At 42.5% G+C, this 18,758-nt stretch overlaps 1 protein-coding gene and 1 long non-coding RNA gene across 5 annotated transcripts in view; one reads left to right on the top strand and one right to left on the bottom strand.

Moving 5' to 3' along the window:
- Positions 1-18,758, top strand: part of CRIM1 (cysteine rich transmembrane BMP regulator 1) — a 308,859-nt gene that overhangs the window by 266,299 nt on the left and 23,802 nt on the right. For all 4 annotated transcript variants that reach the window (XM_054022216.1, XM_054022214.1, XM_054022215.1 and 1 more), the window contains 2 exons: positions 7,958-8,167; positions 15,534-15,749. In XM_054022216.1, coding sequence (XP_053878191.1) covers positions 7,958-8,167; positions 15,534-15,749 — 426 coding nt within the window. The remainder of the gene's footprint in view (positions 1-7,957; positions 8,168-15,533; positions 15,750-18,758) is intronic.
- Positions 330-11,256, bottom strand: LOC128833926 (uncharacterized). The gene is made up of 3 exons (XR_008444360.1): positions 11,197-11,256; positions 7,709-7,815; positions 330-1,966 (listed from the first exon to the last, which is right to left on the bottom strand). It is a non-coding gene; the product is annotated as an uncharacterized LOC128833926 (long non-coding RNA).

Below are 18,758 nucleotides of genomic sequence, written 5' to 3'. Positions count from 1 at the left end.
ATAAATGTCTATCAGGGATGGTCTAGACAGTATTTGGTCCTGCCATGCGGGCAGGGGACTGGACTCGATGACCTCTCGAGGTCCCTTCCAGTCCTAGAATCTATGAATAATTTCAGTACTATTACCTGCAAAGAAGCTAAGTGACTTAAACACAATAAAGAAGTTACTGTGTATTTTAAAGCGTGACACAGATATCACAGGTTTAGATTTATAGGACATTATAACAGGTTTTGGTGTAGTTGTGAGCTATAGTGAGCTGGGGGTTAGTTATCCCAGAGGTGTGCCAGCAAATTTGCAGCAAGATTCAATGGGATTTTTAAAGTTTTATTTTCGGGAGGGGTTACTCAAATTTTTAATATTTTGACAAAAATTAAAAATGCACAGCAGTACATCATACAAAAATGTGTAATATTTAATCTGCAAGGATCCAATTGTAAATATACTGTAATTCAAAATGAATTTACTAGAGTTGTCAGCGGTCATTATTGAGATACAGCAATGTACAAGGAGAAGTAGTTATATAGATTTGAGTTTGATATGACAGACCACTCAGAAGGGTTGTCTTCACTGCAAAAGTCAGTACTCTAGAGCTAGCCTAGCTCAAGGGAGAGTGAATGACCACACTGGAGCGATTGGATTAGCAGCTGGTGAGTTGTAATTTTAGCTGCTGCATTGTCAGGGTTTTCCTATCTCCAACATCAGCAGCACTAGAGCCATCAGCCCACAGCCCCTGACAAGCTAGGTACATGAAGCTTTTAGGGATGTAAAAGTTTAACTAATAAGCATCAGTCTTACTGGTTTCGGTTAACGATTAAACTCCGCTGCTGCCTTGGGGGCCGGCAGCCGGGAGGGTCTTGGGGCGTGGGGGCCGGCAGCCAAGGGCCCCGTGTAAAACATGGGGGTGCTGCAGCACCCCTGGTTCCCCAGTTAAACGTTTAACCATGTTGTGACTGGTTAGACACCCCCCCTCCCTTCTGGGATGCCACCTGATGTGCTGGGGTTTAACTAAGCCTCCCCTGCTCAATCAGCCTGGGTTCCCTCTCCCTGCTTTGCTGAAGTAGGCTCTCCGGCCTCTTGCAGCACACAGGTAGGGCCACACCCCTCTGCAGACATAGACTGAAGTCAGCTCTGTGTAAGAGGACTACCCCAGCACTCATGTGCTCACCCCTTTTGGGGGGAGAAACCCAAAATAATATTGTGCTATATAGAAAAATCTGCACAGCACAAGCTCATAAAAATCTGCCCTCCTCCTCAATGTGAAGACAGATGTGCACACTTCTTGCCCGCCCAGTTAGAAATTGCATAAACTGAGTTTTATTATTAACAAGAAATAAGTGTATTAACTACCAAAGGTGTGTGTTAAGTGAAAATAAGAGATAACAGACAGAAAAAAGCAGATTACTAAGCAAATGAAACCAAACACGCAAACTAAGCTAGGTTCATTAAAGAAATTGGTTACAAATAGAATTTCTCACCCTAGATATTGTTGCAGGCAGATTACAGAAAGTCTTGAAAGGCAGCTGCACTGGTCTCCTTTTGAGACCTCCGGTATTATTACTCACAAGCTAGATGCCCATCCAAGTTGGGTTCTATCCTTCTCCCCTCAGTTCAGTTTTTGCTTCCAGGTGTTTTTTCAGTGTCTCTTTGGGTGGGGAGGCAGAGGAGGACCATGATGATGTCACTCCTGTGCCTCATATAGCTCTTGTGTAAGGCGGGAACCCTTTGTCTTCTAGTGGAAAACTACTGGCATTCCAAAAGGGGAAGAGGGGTATTCAGTACCAGGTGACTTGGACCCATATCTCTGCATGGCCGTGGCAGCCATTGTTCATAGGCTGTCTCCAGCGTCCACAGGAAGACTAAGCTCTTTCACAGTGCATTGTCTCTGCTAATGGCCCATTAAGCCTGTCTGGCTTTTCCATTGTTGTACCTGAAGTGCTGGTTGGGAGAGACACCCAAAGTAACACATCTGAAATACAGATACATAGTTAATATTTCTAACTTCAGATACAGAAATGATACAGGCATACAAATTGGATAATCACATTCAGTAAATCATAACCTTTCCAATGATATCTCACATAAGCCATCTTGCATAAACTACAACTCAGTTATGTTATATTCATATCATAAGCATGTTTTCATAAAAAATATGAAGTGAAAGGTATCACGTGTAACCAATAAAATTGTAATTGGTTACATGGTTACTTTTTTTAACCGCTATTTATATCCCTAGAAGCTTTAAAACACCACTTAACTCAAGCTAGAGATTTGTGTGTGAGAATGGGAATCAAGTTATGGGCAAAACTTGCATTATAACATGTGCCAACAGTGCACTGAAGACAAGCCCAGAGTGATGGCTGGTTCAGTGAAGAACTCAATTGCTTTGGTGGGATATAAACTCATTTTATTATATTGACTATTGGGTTATTGTAAAACAAACCCAAATATCAACAGCATCCTCCCCTTACCTGTAGTCCAAAATAAAGTTTGGGAGGGATGTCTGACTTCAGGAAAATCTAAGAGATGAAGAGAAACTAGCTCTCTTCTTTCAAGCCAGTTCAACTATCCGATGTCCATTTTTCCTTTATCTGTCTATCCTTTTTAATGTAGCTGTAGCTGTGGTAGTCCCAGGACATTAGAGAGGCAAGCTGGGTGAGGTAATATCTTTTATTGAACCAATGTCTGTTGGTGAATTTCAGTTTTCCTTGCCTGGAATTGGGACTACAGCAAAGACCTGTATGGTCCAGGATAAGATATTAGAAGTGTATGCATATACTCCTCTATTTTTTCACCAACACAGACATCAGAGTGCAACTGTTTTCCTACAGAATCCTTGTTTCCCCACAAAAATCAAATGTACTTCTAATTAAGGAATATATCATTAAGTATTATCTATTTAAAATATTTTTAATTAACCTTCTGTATCTTCCTTGTTTTTATTATTTCTTCTGTTTCCCTTCAGTCATTATTTTTCGTCCATGTGTATTCTTCCATAACTTTCAGCCTCTGTTTTCCCCTAGGCTGATTATAGGTAAATTTTCCCTTGCACTTTTCCCTGTGTTGTATTTTTTAACATCTTACCCATGTTCTCTCTGCCTTTACTTGTTTCTAATAATTTTCCTTCCTTCTCTTTTCCTAATTTTTCCCCTTCCTACTCTTTCCTTCCCATTACACACTTGTTATTTTTCCCCTCTGATGCTTGCTTACTCATTCTCTTTTCTGACCCTCTGTTTAAGTAAACTTGACTAATAAAATAGTCAAAACACTAGATTTTGTTTAAAGAAAAATGTAAAAGGGTAAAAAACACCTGAAAACATAAAGAAAAAAGAAAAAATAATTCATTTTGGGCTAACAAAACACTGCATTTGCCCTGAAAAGGGGCAGAGGGGAGTGGAAGTGTCAATTTTTCATTTCATCAGGCAAAACCACAAACATTTAGTTTTGGTTTGACCCAGAATGAAATTCTTAGGATTTTTAGGTTCGTCCACAAAACCAAAAAATCAGATATTTGATCAGCTGTGCGGAATAATTGGGTCTTGTGCCATTCAGAGTTATAGGCCTTAATTCCCACAAATACTTAGGTATATGTTAATTTTAGGAATGCGCTTAAACACATGCTTAAGTACTTTGTTGAATTATTATCAACAGCTTGAACTTCACCTGGAATTAAACACACAGCCACTGCTGAGAAGTGATTACACGTGTCCTGTGATGAAGTAACTTGGGGTCCATCTGTAGCTGGAACTGCCAATCATTAGTATGTTTGGGAGGTGGCTTGCAGGAGCACTTGTTGAAATTCTGCACAAAAACTGAAGGGAGGGTTGGCAGCTCATCAGTTGGAAGTTACAGATGGAGAGAGAGACCTGGCTGTGTGGCTTGATCACAGGAGGACTGAGACACCAATCAATGTGTCTGGTAAAAAGGCAAATGTGATTCTAGGATGAATCAATTGAGGCATTTCCAGTAGAGAGAGAGGACTATGAATGCCATTGTACAAGGCATTGGTAAGACCTCATTTGGAATATTGTGTACAATTCTGATCACCCATGTTCAAGAAAGATGAATTCAAACTGGAACAGGTGTACAGAAGTGCTTCTAAGATGATCATGGGAATGGAGAGCCTATCTTATGAGACTAAAAGAGATTGGCTTGTTTAGTCTAGCAAAATAAAAGCTGAGGGGGGAGATGATTGCTGTTTATAAATACATCGGGGGTAAATGCCAGGAAAGGCGAAGAGATGTTCAAGCTAAAGGACAGTGTTGGCACAAGAACAAATGGATATAAACTGGCCATGAACAAATTCAGGCTGGAAATCGGAAGAAGGTTTCTAATCATCAGAGGAGTGAGGTTCTGGAACAGGCTCCCAATAGGAGTTGTGGGGGCAAACAACTTAATTTTAAGAGCAAGCTGGACAATGAGTGCAATTGTATGATGGGGTTGCTTGTGATGGTAGTAGACAAAGCTCAACAGTCTTGGTTCTGGTTTATGTCTTACATTCCTAAAGCTCATGCTTCAGGTTTCATCCGGCCACCAGCAGGGGTCAGGAAGGGACACCCCCTATCCCCCGGTGTATTCTTGGAGGGTTTTTTTATATCCTTTCTCTGAAGCTTCAGGGATGGCAACAGCTGAAGATGGGACATTAGGCAGGGAGGACCAGGGCTCTGAGGTGGCATTTGAGCATTTTCTCTCTCAGGTGCTTGGTTGGCTGTTTCTTGCTCACATGCTCAGAGTCTAACTGATCGTCATATGTGAGGTCGAGAAGGAATTTTCCCCTCTGTCACATTGGCAGTGACTCTGGGATTTTTTCACCTTCCTCTGTAGCATGCAGGTGCGGGTCATGTGGCAGGATTATGTGGGTATATCTCATTTAATCATTTCCCTCCCATTGCAGGGGCCTGGAATACTGGTGCACCTTCGTCCTTCCTATTCTCTGCCTGTGGTTCTTAATAGTCTAGTCTCCTACGGATTGTAATACGTTGGTCTCATTTTGGTTGTTGGGTTTAGTGTGCTGGTGCTGGGTGCTGTTAGTTGCCTGTGATGTACAAGAGGCCAAACTAGATTATCTAGTGATCCTTTTTGGCCTTAAACTCTGTGACTGAAGTAGAATGCTAAATCACCACCACTAGAAATGACTTATACCTGGAGCTCGCATTTGGAGTATACCAGATTGCGTCAGGTGACAGGTATTTCCAAAATAATTTCTTGGGGGAGGATACTCTTATACACATCCAAGGTCTTCACGTGTCAGTATACCTTTCAAAGTATCACCAAGTGGTATATGCACTATTTCCTTATTTTGAAATATCATACTTCCCTGTCACATTATGTATCAGTGGATCTCAGACTTTTAAGACTTAGTATACAACTTCTAAATCTCAAAACTACTTGCTGTACTACTTTAAGTAGTGTAGCTACAGTGAATTCTTATTCTAATAATGTACATCAGACCAATTTACTTATCGTGTTTGTGGCCTACATACCGCCAGTGGTACATGCACCACAGTTTGGGAATTACTGCTCTAGATGTTATCAAAAAAGGACAGTTGCTACAAAAAAAGAAAAAGAAAATCCAGCATTCCTTTTCACACACCTCTCCATTTTCTTTCATTATAAGACAGAAAAAACGCTGAAAACGAGCTACAAGAAATACACAGAAATTGCAGCTATCACTTAGGCAAGAGATTACCAAAATAACAGTTATTTAACATAAATAATTTCTCATGCCAACAACATGTGTTACAGCAGTAGAACCTGAAAGCAAGTCAGATCACAGAAATCCCAGCCCAAAGCCAGTCACAGAACTCCAGCCATAACCACTTATTTTTTAAAAATCCATAGAACCAACCAACTCAGAATCTGAATCCTTCTGCAACATCAAATGTCATGAAGGGCATGAACAAGTCTCTGTCATCCCTGTCTATCCTGGCCACAGGAGCCAGGTCAAAAAAAGTTACCCAATCCACTAACTAATAAAAGCAACACAAACTGTTGTCGTCTCACCCCCCAGTCAGCACAATCCAGGAACAAAACAATTTTCAACATTTACTAACTCTCTTCAAAATAAATCACATATTGTAATAACCAAAACAACCCAAATAAATATAAAACAGATTCATGGTATGCGAGATATTTTCATTCACTAGCATGATCTGTCATAAGTCTCTTGTGGCTTCTTTTCAGTCTATCACTTGTCACTTGTAAAGTATGTAAGGTCATACCTCATTCATGGAAATACTTCTCATGTCACACTATCCACTACTATGAATGCACATAATGTATAGGAAATTATATTAATTGTAACATTTTATATTACATTTTCTGCTAATAAATTTGCTTATGTTTTCTGCCATTGCTTTTCTTCCTGCCTTCATTTTTAATTTCCCTTCTAGTATTTAGCCTGTCATACCATTTCCTCCATCAAGAAAAAGGGTTGAGATGAAGTGCATTCCTACAGCCATTTTCCCGTCTAATGTTTGTTAATCCTTCTCTTTCATTCTTTTATGCCATCTCTCCTTTCCTTTGCCCCTCTTCCTTTTTTTTTCTTCCTCCTCTCCAAGGTTTTCTTCAATCACTCAATCCTCCACTTCCTCTTTATTCTCTTTATCCCCATTGCCTCCCCTGCTTCCACGCTACGTTACTCACTTTACTGAGCGTCAACATATTCCAGTGGAGGAGGGAGACAGGTGGTACTTTGGGGAGACTAGAGACTTGAGGGTAGAGGAAGAATGCCAGGGTTCTCTTCACCATTTCTCTCCTATCTCTGAGGAGAATGCTGGACCCAGTCCCCAGTTCCTGTGAAAGTGCTTTGGAATTGTATCTTCCTATAGACCAGGGGTGGCCAAAACTTACTCGCCCTCCAAGCTGCATATGACAGTCTTCAGACATTTGAGACCCAGAGTACACCTGCCAGGAGCCAGGGTTTGGGGTTTCAGCCCCACTTCTGATGAAGCCCCGAGCCCCAGCAGGTGAACTCCGCAGGGCTGAAGCCCCGAGACCCTCCTCCCCGCTGGACAGACGCTTCTACCCCACCACCCCACTGAAGGGCAGAGGTCCTGAGCTCTCCATTCCCCCCCACCACCACCTTCCCAAGTCTGGTAGGTAGAGAACAGGGGATGGGGGGGCGGAGGTGGCTTGCAAGCCGCACTTTAATGGTAAAAGAGCGCATGTGGCTCACGAGCCACAGTTTGGCCACCCCTGCTATAGATCCAAAGAAGGGAAGCTGAAGATATTCCCTTTTCATCCCTGGAGGTACTGGAAGAGAGAGTGGTGGCTCTTTGGTCTTGTGATCACCTCCCTCCTAATGGGAGGGTAGAGGCTGAGCATGTAGGGGGTCAACCCAGGAACTCAGAATGCAGAAATGGACCAAACTAATCCCTGATGTAACTTCATTTAAATTAATGGAGCTACACCAGGGATTAATTCAACCTGATGAGCATTGCTCTTTGACATTGCTCTCACTCTGCTTGGGTAATCTTATATTTGCTGTCACTACAGTATGAGCAGCAATATGCCTATCTCGGAATCCCAAGCAAGTGACCACCAACCCATTGCAATCCAACTCGGAAGATATTCCAAGCAAAGCACATTGTCTCCTGGTCATAAGGAGATGTGCAAAGTTGTTTTTATCAGCATTGACTTGCTAAACCAAAATTCAGTTTCTATGTGATTATGACCAGTGCATTATCAGTATATAGAAGTGATTACTGACTTTCTTGTGGAAGATGCATCTAACCACAGCATACATGATCATTTCCCCTTGGTACACCATGCAGAGGCTTGTTTCAAGTGCTCCTGAGGCTGACCATATTTCTAAGTCTGGGTGAAAGAAAGAAAGAGAATAGCTAATAATAATAATTAAAAAATAAACCCTTTAAAAACAAATCTAATGAAGGTATGCACTGTTTTTTTCTAAGCAACACTTTGACCAGGGCACGTATTTTCTGATCATTTTATGCAGAGATACCAGATTCTGTTATGCCACCAGTTAAAACAGGCTCTTGCCTGTCAATGGATGGGCGGCGTCATGAGAAAGAGGAGAGCTGGCACGACGGTTGCCGAGAATGTTATTGTCACAATGGACGGGAGATGTGTGCCTTGATCACCTGCCCTGTACCTAACTGTGGCAACCCTACCATACATCCAGGACAATGTTGTCCATCATGTCCAGGTAAAATGTTGTATTCTACATTATATAATAAATCAACCGTGCTCGCACTTGTGTGCAAAATTTCCTCACTCATTGTTAAGGCACAATTACAAGTCAAGAGACCAGGTTTTGATGCCCAGCTATGCCAGAAACTAACGTGGGTGATTTTTCTTGTTTTCTATGGTTGTTTCCCCAGCTGTAAAATAAAGGTATGAATACTTATTTCACATGGCTATTGTGAGGTTTAATTCATTAATATTTGTAAAAAGTGTTGCAATTCTAAAATACTATGTTTCTAGTTTATTAGCTGTGATATCATATGAAAATCTTCTGATAAGCCATTACAAAATATTCATCATTTTTATTAAGTTAAGAATGAGATTTCATTAATGGTCACCTATTGATGGCAGTGTTTCAGTTGGTCTGATGGGAATATTCATTCAATCAGATTTCTTAATTAAATGAATATTCTGATTGCATGTTGCAGAACAGAAATGTTTGCTCCTGCAATGGAAGATTGAGTTCTCTTTTTGGGTAGGAAGGCTAAGTACAAATAATGTAGAATTACTATGTTGTTTTTAATTATAACAGAATTTACACATTAAAAATACTTGAAAGATCTTTACTTGTACCCACCATCTAACTTAATATAAAATTAAGGCTATTTTATAAAATAAGCAATAATTATTACCTTAATAGATATTAATATATAATGAATTAATATCTGAGTTACTGGATGGTAGGTGGCATTGCATAGTAAACATCAAAGTAATAATGATATTAATAGTAATAAAATGCTAAATCAGTAGAAAACAAGTAATTAAAGATTCAGGTAATATTTTACTTTGTCAGATAAAACAAAAACAAGAAACAAAATAACAGGAGTCGAAATTACTATTTAAATTAGTATCTTTAAATTAGTTAAAACAATGTTTGTTAGTATTAAGGACTTACCTAGTATTAGGATTTGGCTTCTATGACTGAAGCAAAGTCCCCAGGGCTCAAAACTTGTCCCCACTGTGATGGGTATTCTGCTAATACTCAAGAAGCCTTTTGTGCCCTAAAGAGAGGCATAGCCCTGATAAAAGCTCATTCTGTCGCTCCCTCTCCAAGAGGACACAGAAGGTGAGAGAGGCCTGTCTTAAACTACTACTTCTGGAGTGCTCTCTGAGAGCCTCCTCAGAACTGCAGAAAAAGGGGCCCACCGGGCCTGAATAAGCATCTTCAATCAGTATTCCAGTGAGCTGTGTCTCAGCTTGAGCACCCATGCTCGCTCATTGAAGAGACCTAAACCTCCATCTACTTAGGCTAGTAAAACAGCTCAGTCCTTCTCCACCAGTGATTTGAAAGTGATAGGAAGGAACATCATTCGTTCAGTGAGCACAGACCTATGTTGCCCTCCCTGGGACCTAGTGAAATCAAGACATATATCACCTCAGAATACTCAGCCAAAGGGTAGGTCACAGCCCATATCAGGTCCCCTGATACCCTGACCAAATGTGGTCACCAAGCACACATGATACTGTCTCAGGAAGTAGCCTGTACTTCACCTGATACTGCTCTTGATACTGACATTGGTGCACGTGGTGCCGATGACCCCAGTGCCCATTACTCTGGTGCTGATCTTTGCAGTGCAGATGCTCCCAGCATCAACTTTTTCAGCACTGTAATTCTGTCCATTACTGAGCAATCTTATGGACACAGTGCAGCCTGAATCACCATTCCTCTCCTCAGCTGTTGGTGTCCTGTTTCTTCGTACCAACTACCACTGTTGTTATGGTACCAGTAAGCTCTTCAGCTCCAGTACCGGAGGAAGACTCAAGTTCATCCTAGTACTCCAGATAGGGAAGTCCTACTGTTAGAGGAGGTGTATTCATTTTCTTCCTCCCCTTCAGAGCACAGTAGAGGGGGCACCTCCTACCCACGCACCTTGTTCTGATTCATGTGACCCTTATTTAACATACAGGGAATCTAGGAGCTATCACTGCAAATGCAGACCTATGGAATCTCGGGGTGAATATTCACCTTGGCATCCACGCCCCACGACCCCAGTCTCTTACCCCTAATGTATGCAATATTGGCTCTAGTGAGACACTTGAGGTATGCATCCAGTGAGGAAGCCTGCCTCTAGTCAACCCTTCCCCTTATTAGAGTTCGATCTCCCTCCCCTACGAAACTTCATAGAATGGCTTAAGAGAGGTAGTTGGCACACACTTGCACTGTTTTCCAGGAAGAGCAGAAAAGTGAGGAAGAATACGTGCAGACTGAAGTGCATCCTATCCCAGCAGGAATCTCCTCTTCCTTATCAGACCAGACAATAGAGTCCTTCTCTCCCACTGAGCCATTGCATGGCACACATTTTAGAAATTCGTATGGAGTCGTATGATTTTTCCTGCACTATTTACTGACATTCTGCATTCTGCCGTGCCCATTAACAAAGGCCTTTTAGAACCAGGAAAAAAATATGGCAGACCCTAGCATCTGTGGTACCAGGGCCGGCTCTAGGCACCAGCAAAACAAGCTGGTGCTTGGGGGGGCACATTTTTAGGGGTGGCATGGCCGGCGCCAGAATGCTGCCCCTAAAAATGTGCCCCGGCCGCCCTAGCTCACCTCCGCTGCTGCTGCTGCCACGGCGCGCGAAACAGCTGATTCGCGCACCGCTACTCGCCCTCCCTCCCAGGCTCTCAAACCTGGGAGGGAGGGGGAGCAGCAGCGCGCGAATCAGCTGTTTCGCATGCCACGGCAGCTCGGGGTCTCCCCCTCCCTCCCAGGCTCTCAAACCTGGGAGGGGGGGGAGACTCTGAGTGGCTGCGGCGCGGGTGCCGCTTCTCCCCCTCCCTCCCTCCTAGGCTTGAGAGCCTGGGGGGAGGAGGCAGGGCTGGGGATTTGGGGAAGGGGCAGAGTTGAGGCAGGGCCGGGGGTGGTGTAATTAAAGAACCAGGGGCGGGGGGCGGCCAAAATTTTTTTTGCTTTGGGCGGCAAAAATCCTAGAGCCGGCCCTGTGTGGTACCCAAGTCCCTTCCAATGGGTTTGAATATTTTCACACTCACCAAGTTCCTGAGTGTCCTGAGAGCATGAAAAGTCCAAAATTCCAGGATCACCTCCTAAAATTACTCAAAAAAACAAAGATAAAAAATAGTTTATTTGGCAAGAAAAATTGCCCATTAGCAAACCTGCAGATGCACACTACAAATTACTAGCTGCTCCTGTCAAAGTGTGGTTACTTTAATGGAACAAGGTGTCACAATTTATCAAGAAACTTCCTCAAGAACATAGGGAGGCATTGAAGTCTGTTGTACCTGAGGGACAGTTGGTAGCTTGTCCATCACTGCAGGTGGCATTAGATATGTTTTACCCAAGAGCACGGTCAGTGGCTACCCTCCATTGCCATGTGCAGGGCTTCACGGCTACAATATTCAGTAATACTGAAGGAGGTTCAGGGAGCAATTGAGGACCTTGGATTTGAAGACTGTGACCGCTCAGCACAAGAACTGAGGAAGCCCTGAGCTCTCTTAAAAATCAGAGAGAGACTCTCCATTCTTTGGGAGTCCATGTGACAGCCCCTAGGAGAAAGCAGGCCAGTACTCTACACAAATGCCCTCCACTTACTATTACAACCCACAAAGATCATCAGAGTCACCAAGGAAGAAGCAGAGGTTGCAATGCAGAAGGGCTTCAGCTTTTTTCTCCTCTACTACGCATCCTGTGTCCACCTTACAGCAATACGTTTTATGCCATAATTGAGAGCTCAGTGCCTACACTGCTATTTTTAACCCAACAGGGCAAACCCAATGAGTCCAAATCAATTGGCCTGGGCTCTGAGGCTCATTGCCAAGGGTCTTTTTTTGCTGTGTAGATGTACCCCCAGAATCCGGGGTCTTATGGCATTACATTACACAGCATGTCCGACTTCACCTACTCTCCATGCAAGGGTGGTTGAAATCAGTGCATCTTCCCAACAAACATCACATGGATACGAGAGTGCAGTTAACCCAAGAAGTCCTCTCATCACTAAATTAGTGGAAGGACGCCCCACCATGATATACCCTTTTCTCCACCTCTGCCTACCAAGATGCTGGTGACCAGCTCCTTCATGCTTGATTGGGGAGCTCACCTGGACACTTAAGCCCAAGAACTCTGGACTCACAAAGAGACTTCTGCACATAAACATCCTAGAGCTTAGAGCTATTTGTCTAACATGCACAGCATTTCTTCACATGCTAGGTGGGCTAACAGTTCAGGTAATGACAAACAACACAATAGCATTGGTTTATGTCAGCAGACTGGGAGGTGCATGATCATCCCCCACCTTTGTGAAGAAACGTTTTGCCTCTGGAACACGTGCATTTGTTACCAAATCACGCCACTAGATCTTTATCTACCAGGTATACAGCATGTCATAGCAGAACAGTTCAGCAGGCAATTCACAGGTGACCACAAATGGACTGCCAATGACTCGCTCCTGCAAAGCATCTTACACGGGTGGGGATACACAACCAACAGTAAACTTGTTTGCTTCAGATTAGTACAAGTAATGCTAAATATTCTGTTAAAAGGGGAGATTTGAGCCCAGGGTGCTTGTCCAATGCTCTTCTCATCTCATGGATTCCAGGGATGATGTATGCCCATCCACCAGGTCCTAAGGAAATTCAGACAGGTTTCAGCAGGTCATGTTAGCCGCATCTTGGCTCGGGCAGTTTTGGTATTCAGACCTAAATGAGCCTGTCAGTTCAGCCCCCAATAACATTACCTATTTTACTTGACGTGATCTCCCAAATGAAGGTCAGATCGTATATCCAGACCCCAGCATCATTGTATCTGACAGTGTGGATGCTAGCTGATTAACTATGATCAAAAGAAGCTGTTCAGCTGAAGTCCAGAATATATTGGTGCATAGCAGGAAAGACTCTACTAGACTGACCTATGCAGTCAGAGGGAAGCAGGTTCCAATTTGAACAGCATAGTGTCACTTGTCTCCCACAGAATCCCCAATTTGTACTATTCTGAGCTCTCTGCTATCCCTGAGCATTCAGGGCTGTTCGTTAAGCTCTTTAAGAGTACAATTAGCAGAAGTATCAGCACATACTCCTCATGTCCAAGGTCATAGCATATTTTCTCATCCTACAAATTGCTAGATTCCTCAAGGGCCTCATTCATGTGTTTCTCACAGTCTGGGTCCCCCCTCCTTTCTGGGACCTCAATATAGTTTTAGCCTGGTTAATGGGACCTCATTTTGAACCCCTAGCAACTTGCTCCATATACTATCTATGAAAACACCTTTTTTTTAGTAGCTATAACATCAGCTCGAAGGGTGGGGGAAATTCAGACCATCATCGCTGGTCCACCTCACCAGTAATCCATAAAGACAAAGTGACCCTCTAGGCCCCACTCTGTTTTACCAAAAAAGTCTCAAATGTTCATTTAAATCAGATAGTTCACCTGCCAGATTTCTTTCCCAAACCCCTCTCCAACTAAAGGCAAGCCAAACTGTTGGCGTACTTAGGGCTCTCTCATATTACCTTGGCAGAACAAGACGATTCAGGAGCTCCCCCAGTCTGCTTGTAGCATTTGTAGATGGAATGCAAGAATCAGGCAATATCTACCCGAAGCTGGTCTAAGCGGGTATTTAATTGTATTAAAACGTTCCAGAACGGAACGCTTGCATAAGTCGGGGAGCGTCTGTACATATTAATGATGAGGATAAATTAAATGGCAGTAGTGTTATGGAACGCTGTAGGTTTCAATAAGGAATCAGAAGAAAAAAGTCATTACATCCCATTCCTGGAGTGTTTTTCAGAGCCCATGAGGCTGAATAGGAGGGTAATCAGGGTATCACCCTTCTCTGTGTGTATGGCAGCAAGGCTTCCAAAATGATCAGGTATTCAGGAACCAATTCTAGAGCATACTTGACTAGCCAGGTACTGGTTCAGGAACATTATAAGCCTCGCCTTGTCATAAATTTGCAGTAACTCAATTGCAACAGTTGTTTCCATGCTAAGGGAGTGAGAAGCAAAATTTGATGTTGAGCAGTGCTACCTGGTTATGCTGTTTTGATGATAAGCCCTGGATAAGTTGCTGTGTATTAGATTGATTTGCAGTTTTGCAGAATGCCCACATGTAAAATAGGCTACTTGCTGAGACAAATAGCTTTATTCAGATATGCTATTAGTCATAAGCCATGGATAAAATAAGATAACGCTGATCTAATGCAGTCATGTATCATTACCAGAAGTTCCTACCGTTAACTCTTTTCTTGGAAGATGATGTCCTCATGGAAAAATTATTAGCATCCCCAGTGAAGGCAGCTGGTATATGGAAATGGGCACAGACTGATCCTTTGCTATTCCATATGCTCCAATTTTCCTACAGGACTGGCTTGAAAATATAAATGAAGAGGAAATATCCCTTTCTTGGGATGCAGCTGCTTGTGGGACAGCTGACATTGGGCTATCTGCAGCATTGCATTGCTTGTGAGCTAATAAACTGAAATCTTCTGTGTCCAAGTTATTACAACCACCCTGAACACTTTCTGTCCCTTTCACATTTATACTCTTCTTCTTGTAGATATCACTTCAGCCTCCTTAATTGTTTTAGATGTTCTAAGAATTCCTTCCAAATTCCTGATATCAGACTCTAACACCATTTTATGTACAATACTCTGGAGAAGGAATATTGCCTCCCACTTCAGTGCACATAGACCAAAATTGCATTGATATTTTTGGCTTCACGTTTCTCTGCAAGCTCATATCTAAATTTTTAGCCCACCAGTACTTAATATTTATATATAAATCACTGACTTCCATGTTCAATAGCAGAGGTTCTCAACTAGGAGATCATGCTCCCTTAGGGGCGGAGGCAGGGCATCAAACTTCTAATAATTCAGTAAGACAGAGGGCCATCCAGGGCAAATTTGAGTGAGTCGCATTGAGAGCCCAAGTGCCAGGCTGTATCTTTCTCATTGTAGTGACCAGGCAGGAGGAGGGGATGTGCTCCAAGTTTTTAAAAAACTGCTAAGACAGGGTGTGATTCAAAAAAGGTTGAGAACTCCTGTTCTACAGCTATTTCATTGTGTGCCCATGTTTAATTGGCTTCTTGGATGTATATTAGCTTGCATTTTTTATAAGTGTAGTCTCATATTACTTTCTCTGATGTCTCATTTCTCCCACCTTTTGCCATAATGATACGCATATAATCTCATTTATTTATACAGCTGCTTTCTCAGCTAACTTTACTTGACTTTGTTACTGTTCTTCTTATAATAAGAATAAATAATTATTTATATTATCAAAAATAACAGTCCGAAAGTAATACACAATGGTTGTATTTTATTGATGATCGTCCCAACATATTTTCATTTGTTTGCCTTTTAATTCTCTTCTTTTCCTAGATGAATCTATTGTGCAGAAGCCAGAGCTCAGCAGTCCATCTATCTGCCATGCTCCAGGAGGAGAGTATTTTGTAGAAGGAGAGACATGGAATATCGATTCCTGCACGCAGTGTACATGCCATAGTGGACGTGTTCTGTGTGAGACTGAAGTCTGTCCACCTCTTCTTTGTCAAAACCCAATCCGTACGCAGGATTCCTGCTGTCCCCAGTGCCCAGGTAAGCATGACCTACCAGTTACCAGCATAGGCCTTTCTGGATCTTCTGCAAAACCCTGTGAAATTGGCAATAAATATGTAGACTTGAATAGAGTCAACTGCTGGTTTTGTGATTGCACAGGAGCAATCCCTGTAGCCATCATCCATGACAGTTTCTTGAGAAGGATGTCCAAAACCTTCTGTAGCAATATCTGCTTAAAACATTGTGAACATTTTTTAAAAAAATGAATAGATGCTGTAAGGAGCAGTGCTATCAATAGCTCTCACTTTATGTGAGGGTAAGCACCAGAGGATTGGAAAAGTCCAAATGTTGTCCCAGTCTTCAAAAAGATTGGATGGGGATGAGGAAATAATCCTGACAAATACTGTCTCTCAAATCTAACTTCTATCCCTATTAAAACAATGAAGGAAATATTAAGAAACATTGAAAGTAATTGGAGGGAATTCAGAGAAGAAGTAATCAAAATGAATAAGGGACCAGAGAGACTGATTTATGAAGGATTAAAAGAGCTAAATATGCATAGCTTGGCCAAACTGTGAGTGAGTTTAGGCTAGCTGTCTACAAGTATAGAAGACTATAAGTGCCAAAAAGGGAAAATAGAATAGATTTGAGTAAAGGAAGTGTAGTTTGATTGGAAAAATTTTCCTAACAGTAATATCTATTAGATTGGTATTGTCTCCCATAGGAAGTAATGGAAGTCCCATCGCTTGAGTCATTTAAAATAAGCAGAACAAAACACTCACAAATACACTATAGATAACAATACTGTGTTGGCAGGGGGGTAACCTAATAGATCTCTTTAATCAGTAATTTATGAAAAGAGAAAGATGTGTAAGTACCTAGAGGCTAATGGAACCAATAAGTCAAATGGGTTTATAAAAAACAAATCATGCTGGATAAATTTGATGAAGTTTTTGAAGTTTTCCTATACTAGTGGATAAATGGAGCACAGTAAACCTATTATGTGGATTTTAGTAAAGTGTGTTTTATAATGCCTTATGAAACTTTATTTGAATATTAACATTGAACACTCCTTAAAATTGGCTGTAGAACAGCTGATAGAGTATAACATAATGGTTAATGATAAACAGCAATATTTCAAATGAGGGGGAAATGGCCATTGGCATTAGAGAGAGTTAGCTTAGTTAGGCCTAGTTTTATTTGATACCCATACAAAAGATAAGGAAGAGGAATAAGATTAAACAGCATGTTACACAAGGACCAGATTGTGGTTGACTGTACATGCGTGTGGAAGAGAGGGAAAGAGGTCACAAGGAACCTCCCTTCCCCCAAATCCTCATGTCCTTATACAGGGACCAGCCACCGTGTAACCAAAAAACAGTCACTGCTCTGTGCTGATGGTGCCACCATCCTTCCTTAGCTGTGTGGACTGAGGGGCTGTAAACCTCTGTAGCAGCCAGAAAAGTGGGTCAGACATAGCGGAAACACATACTGCACCTGTTTTAAAGGTGACCGAGCTGCCACTACAGGGCATCAGCCTGATTGAGGAGTCAGCAAGAATTCCTCCAGGGGATCAAACTGCAGTGCAGCCTCTCCCATCCTCCTCCTCCTCCTTCCCCAAATGCATGGCTGGCTCTTTATAGTGCAGTCCAGCCCAAAGTCTGCCAATACTAGTAAATTGTGAGATTTGCAAAAAGAGTATTAAGATAAAAGAATGTACGGAGCTTAGAAGTAGGTAAACTTCAAAAGTTTTGGTTCAAATTGTGAAGCAGTTGTCAAACTGTGCGTCGAGACCCCAAAGTAGGTCGCAACCAATTTTAATGGGGTGGCCAGGGCCAGCATTAGACTTGCTGGGACCCAGTGCGGAAGCTGAAACCCTAGCTTCAACCCCACCTGGGACTGTGGGGTTTGGGCTGCAGCCTCCTCTTCCCCCTCCCCAGAGTGGCAGGACTCGGACTCTGCCCCCCTCTCGGGGTCATGTAGTAACTTTGTTGTCAGAAGGGTGCAATGAAGTTTGAGAACCCCTGAATTAATGGTCCTGTAGCTCCCATTATCCAAGATGTATCAAATTACTCAACCCTCCATTGGACAAGATTTAAAAAAACTGGTGCCTACAGTTATCCTCCTAAGTCTATATATCGGCAGCTCAATAGGTGATTTTTAAAAGAGTTGAACACCTACCAGTTCTCATTGACATCACTGGGGCACTTCTGGGTTTCTTAGCACTTCTGAAAGTCAGGTCACTTAGCTGTCCAGATATGGACTTAGGAGACTATCTTTAAGTTCCCATGGGGAGATTTTCATAGGCACAGAGGCCAGGAAAGTCTACCTTCTGGATTCCTCCATGAACAAATATGAGTTCCAGTTTCACAAAGCAAACTCAGGGTTTGTCAGAGACTGAAGACATGGGCAGTCACGCCTCGTGCTTGGAGCAGGAGTCAGTAGACAAGAATCAGAGCCAAGGGTCAGAGCTGGGTTACCTGGAATGAGGCAAGGCAGGGGTAAGGCTGAGTCGGAGGAAGGAACAAGACAGGAGCAAGGCTGGGAAATAAGCAGGGACAGGAGCTATTTCAACCATTGGCAAATACTTTGAACAGCCACTGAACTGCTGCTGGGCTTAAGAGCTGGTCTGCTGACTCTTCCTATCTATCAGTGGAGTAGCCAATCAGGCCACCTACAACAAGCCAGCTGTGCTCACTAGGTTGCCCAAAGACTAGCTCTGCTGCAAGCTCTGATTCCTGATAGGGTTCTTCTATACATTTGAGTTTCTACAGAGAATATTTGTAACACTGCAAAGTTAGTGGACATTAGAACTAATTGGGAAGTGATATTTTCCCCCACAAAAAGTTTTGGTTTCTCATTGAAAACATGAAACCAACTGGAAAAAAAAAAAATTCTTGGTGCAAGTGCATGCAACATCTTACTACTTTGGCCAGCAGTTTTCATTAGGGAACCCCCCCCCCCCCCCCAACCCATCCAGAAGGCATAAAGGGCAGAGCAGGCCTAACTGCCCCTCATTTCCTTCTTACCAGCCATGGCAGGGAGATG

The sequence above is a fragment of the Malaclemys terrapin genome, chromosome 3, assembly GCF_027887155.1.
Source record: "Malaclemys terrapin pileata isolate rMalTer1 chromosome 3, rMalTer1.hap1, whole genome shotgun sequence".
NCBI lineage: Eukaryota > Metazoa > Chordata > Testudines > Emydidae > Malaclemys > Malaclemys terrapin.
The sequence above is the reverse complement of the archived record's forward strand: the minus strand, read 5'-3'. Positions and strand labels throughout refer to the sequence as shown.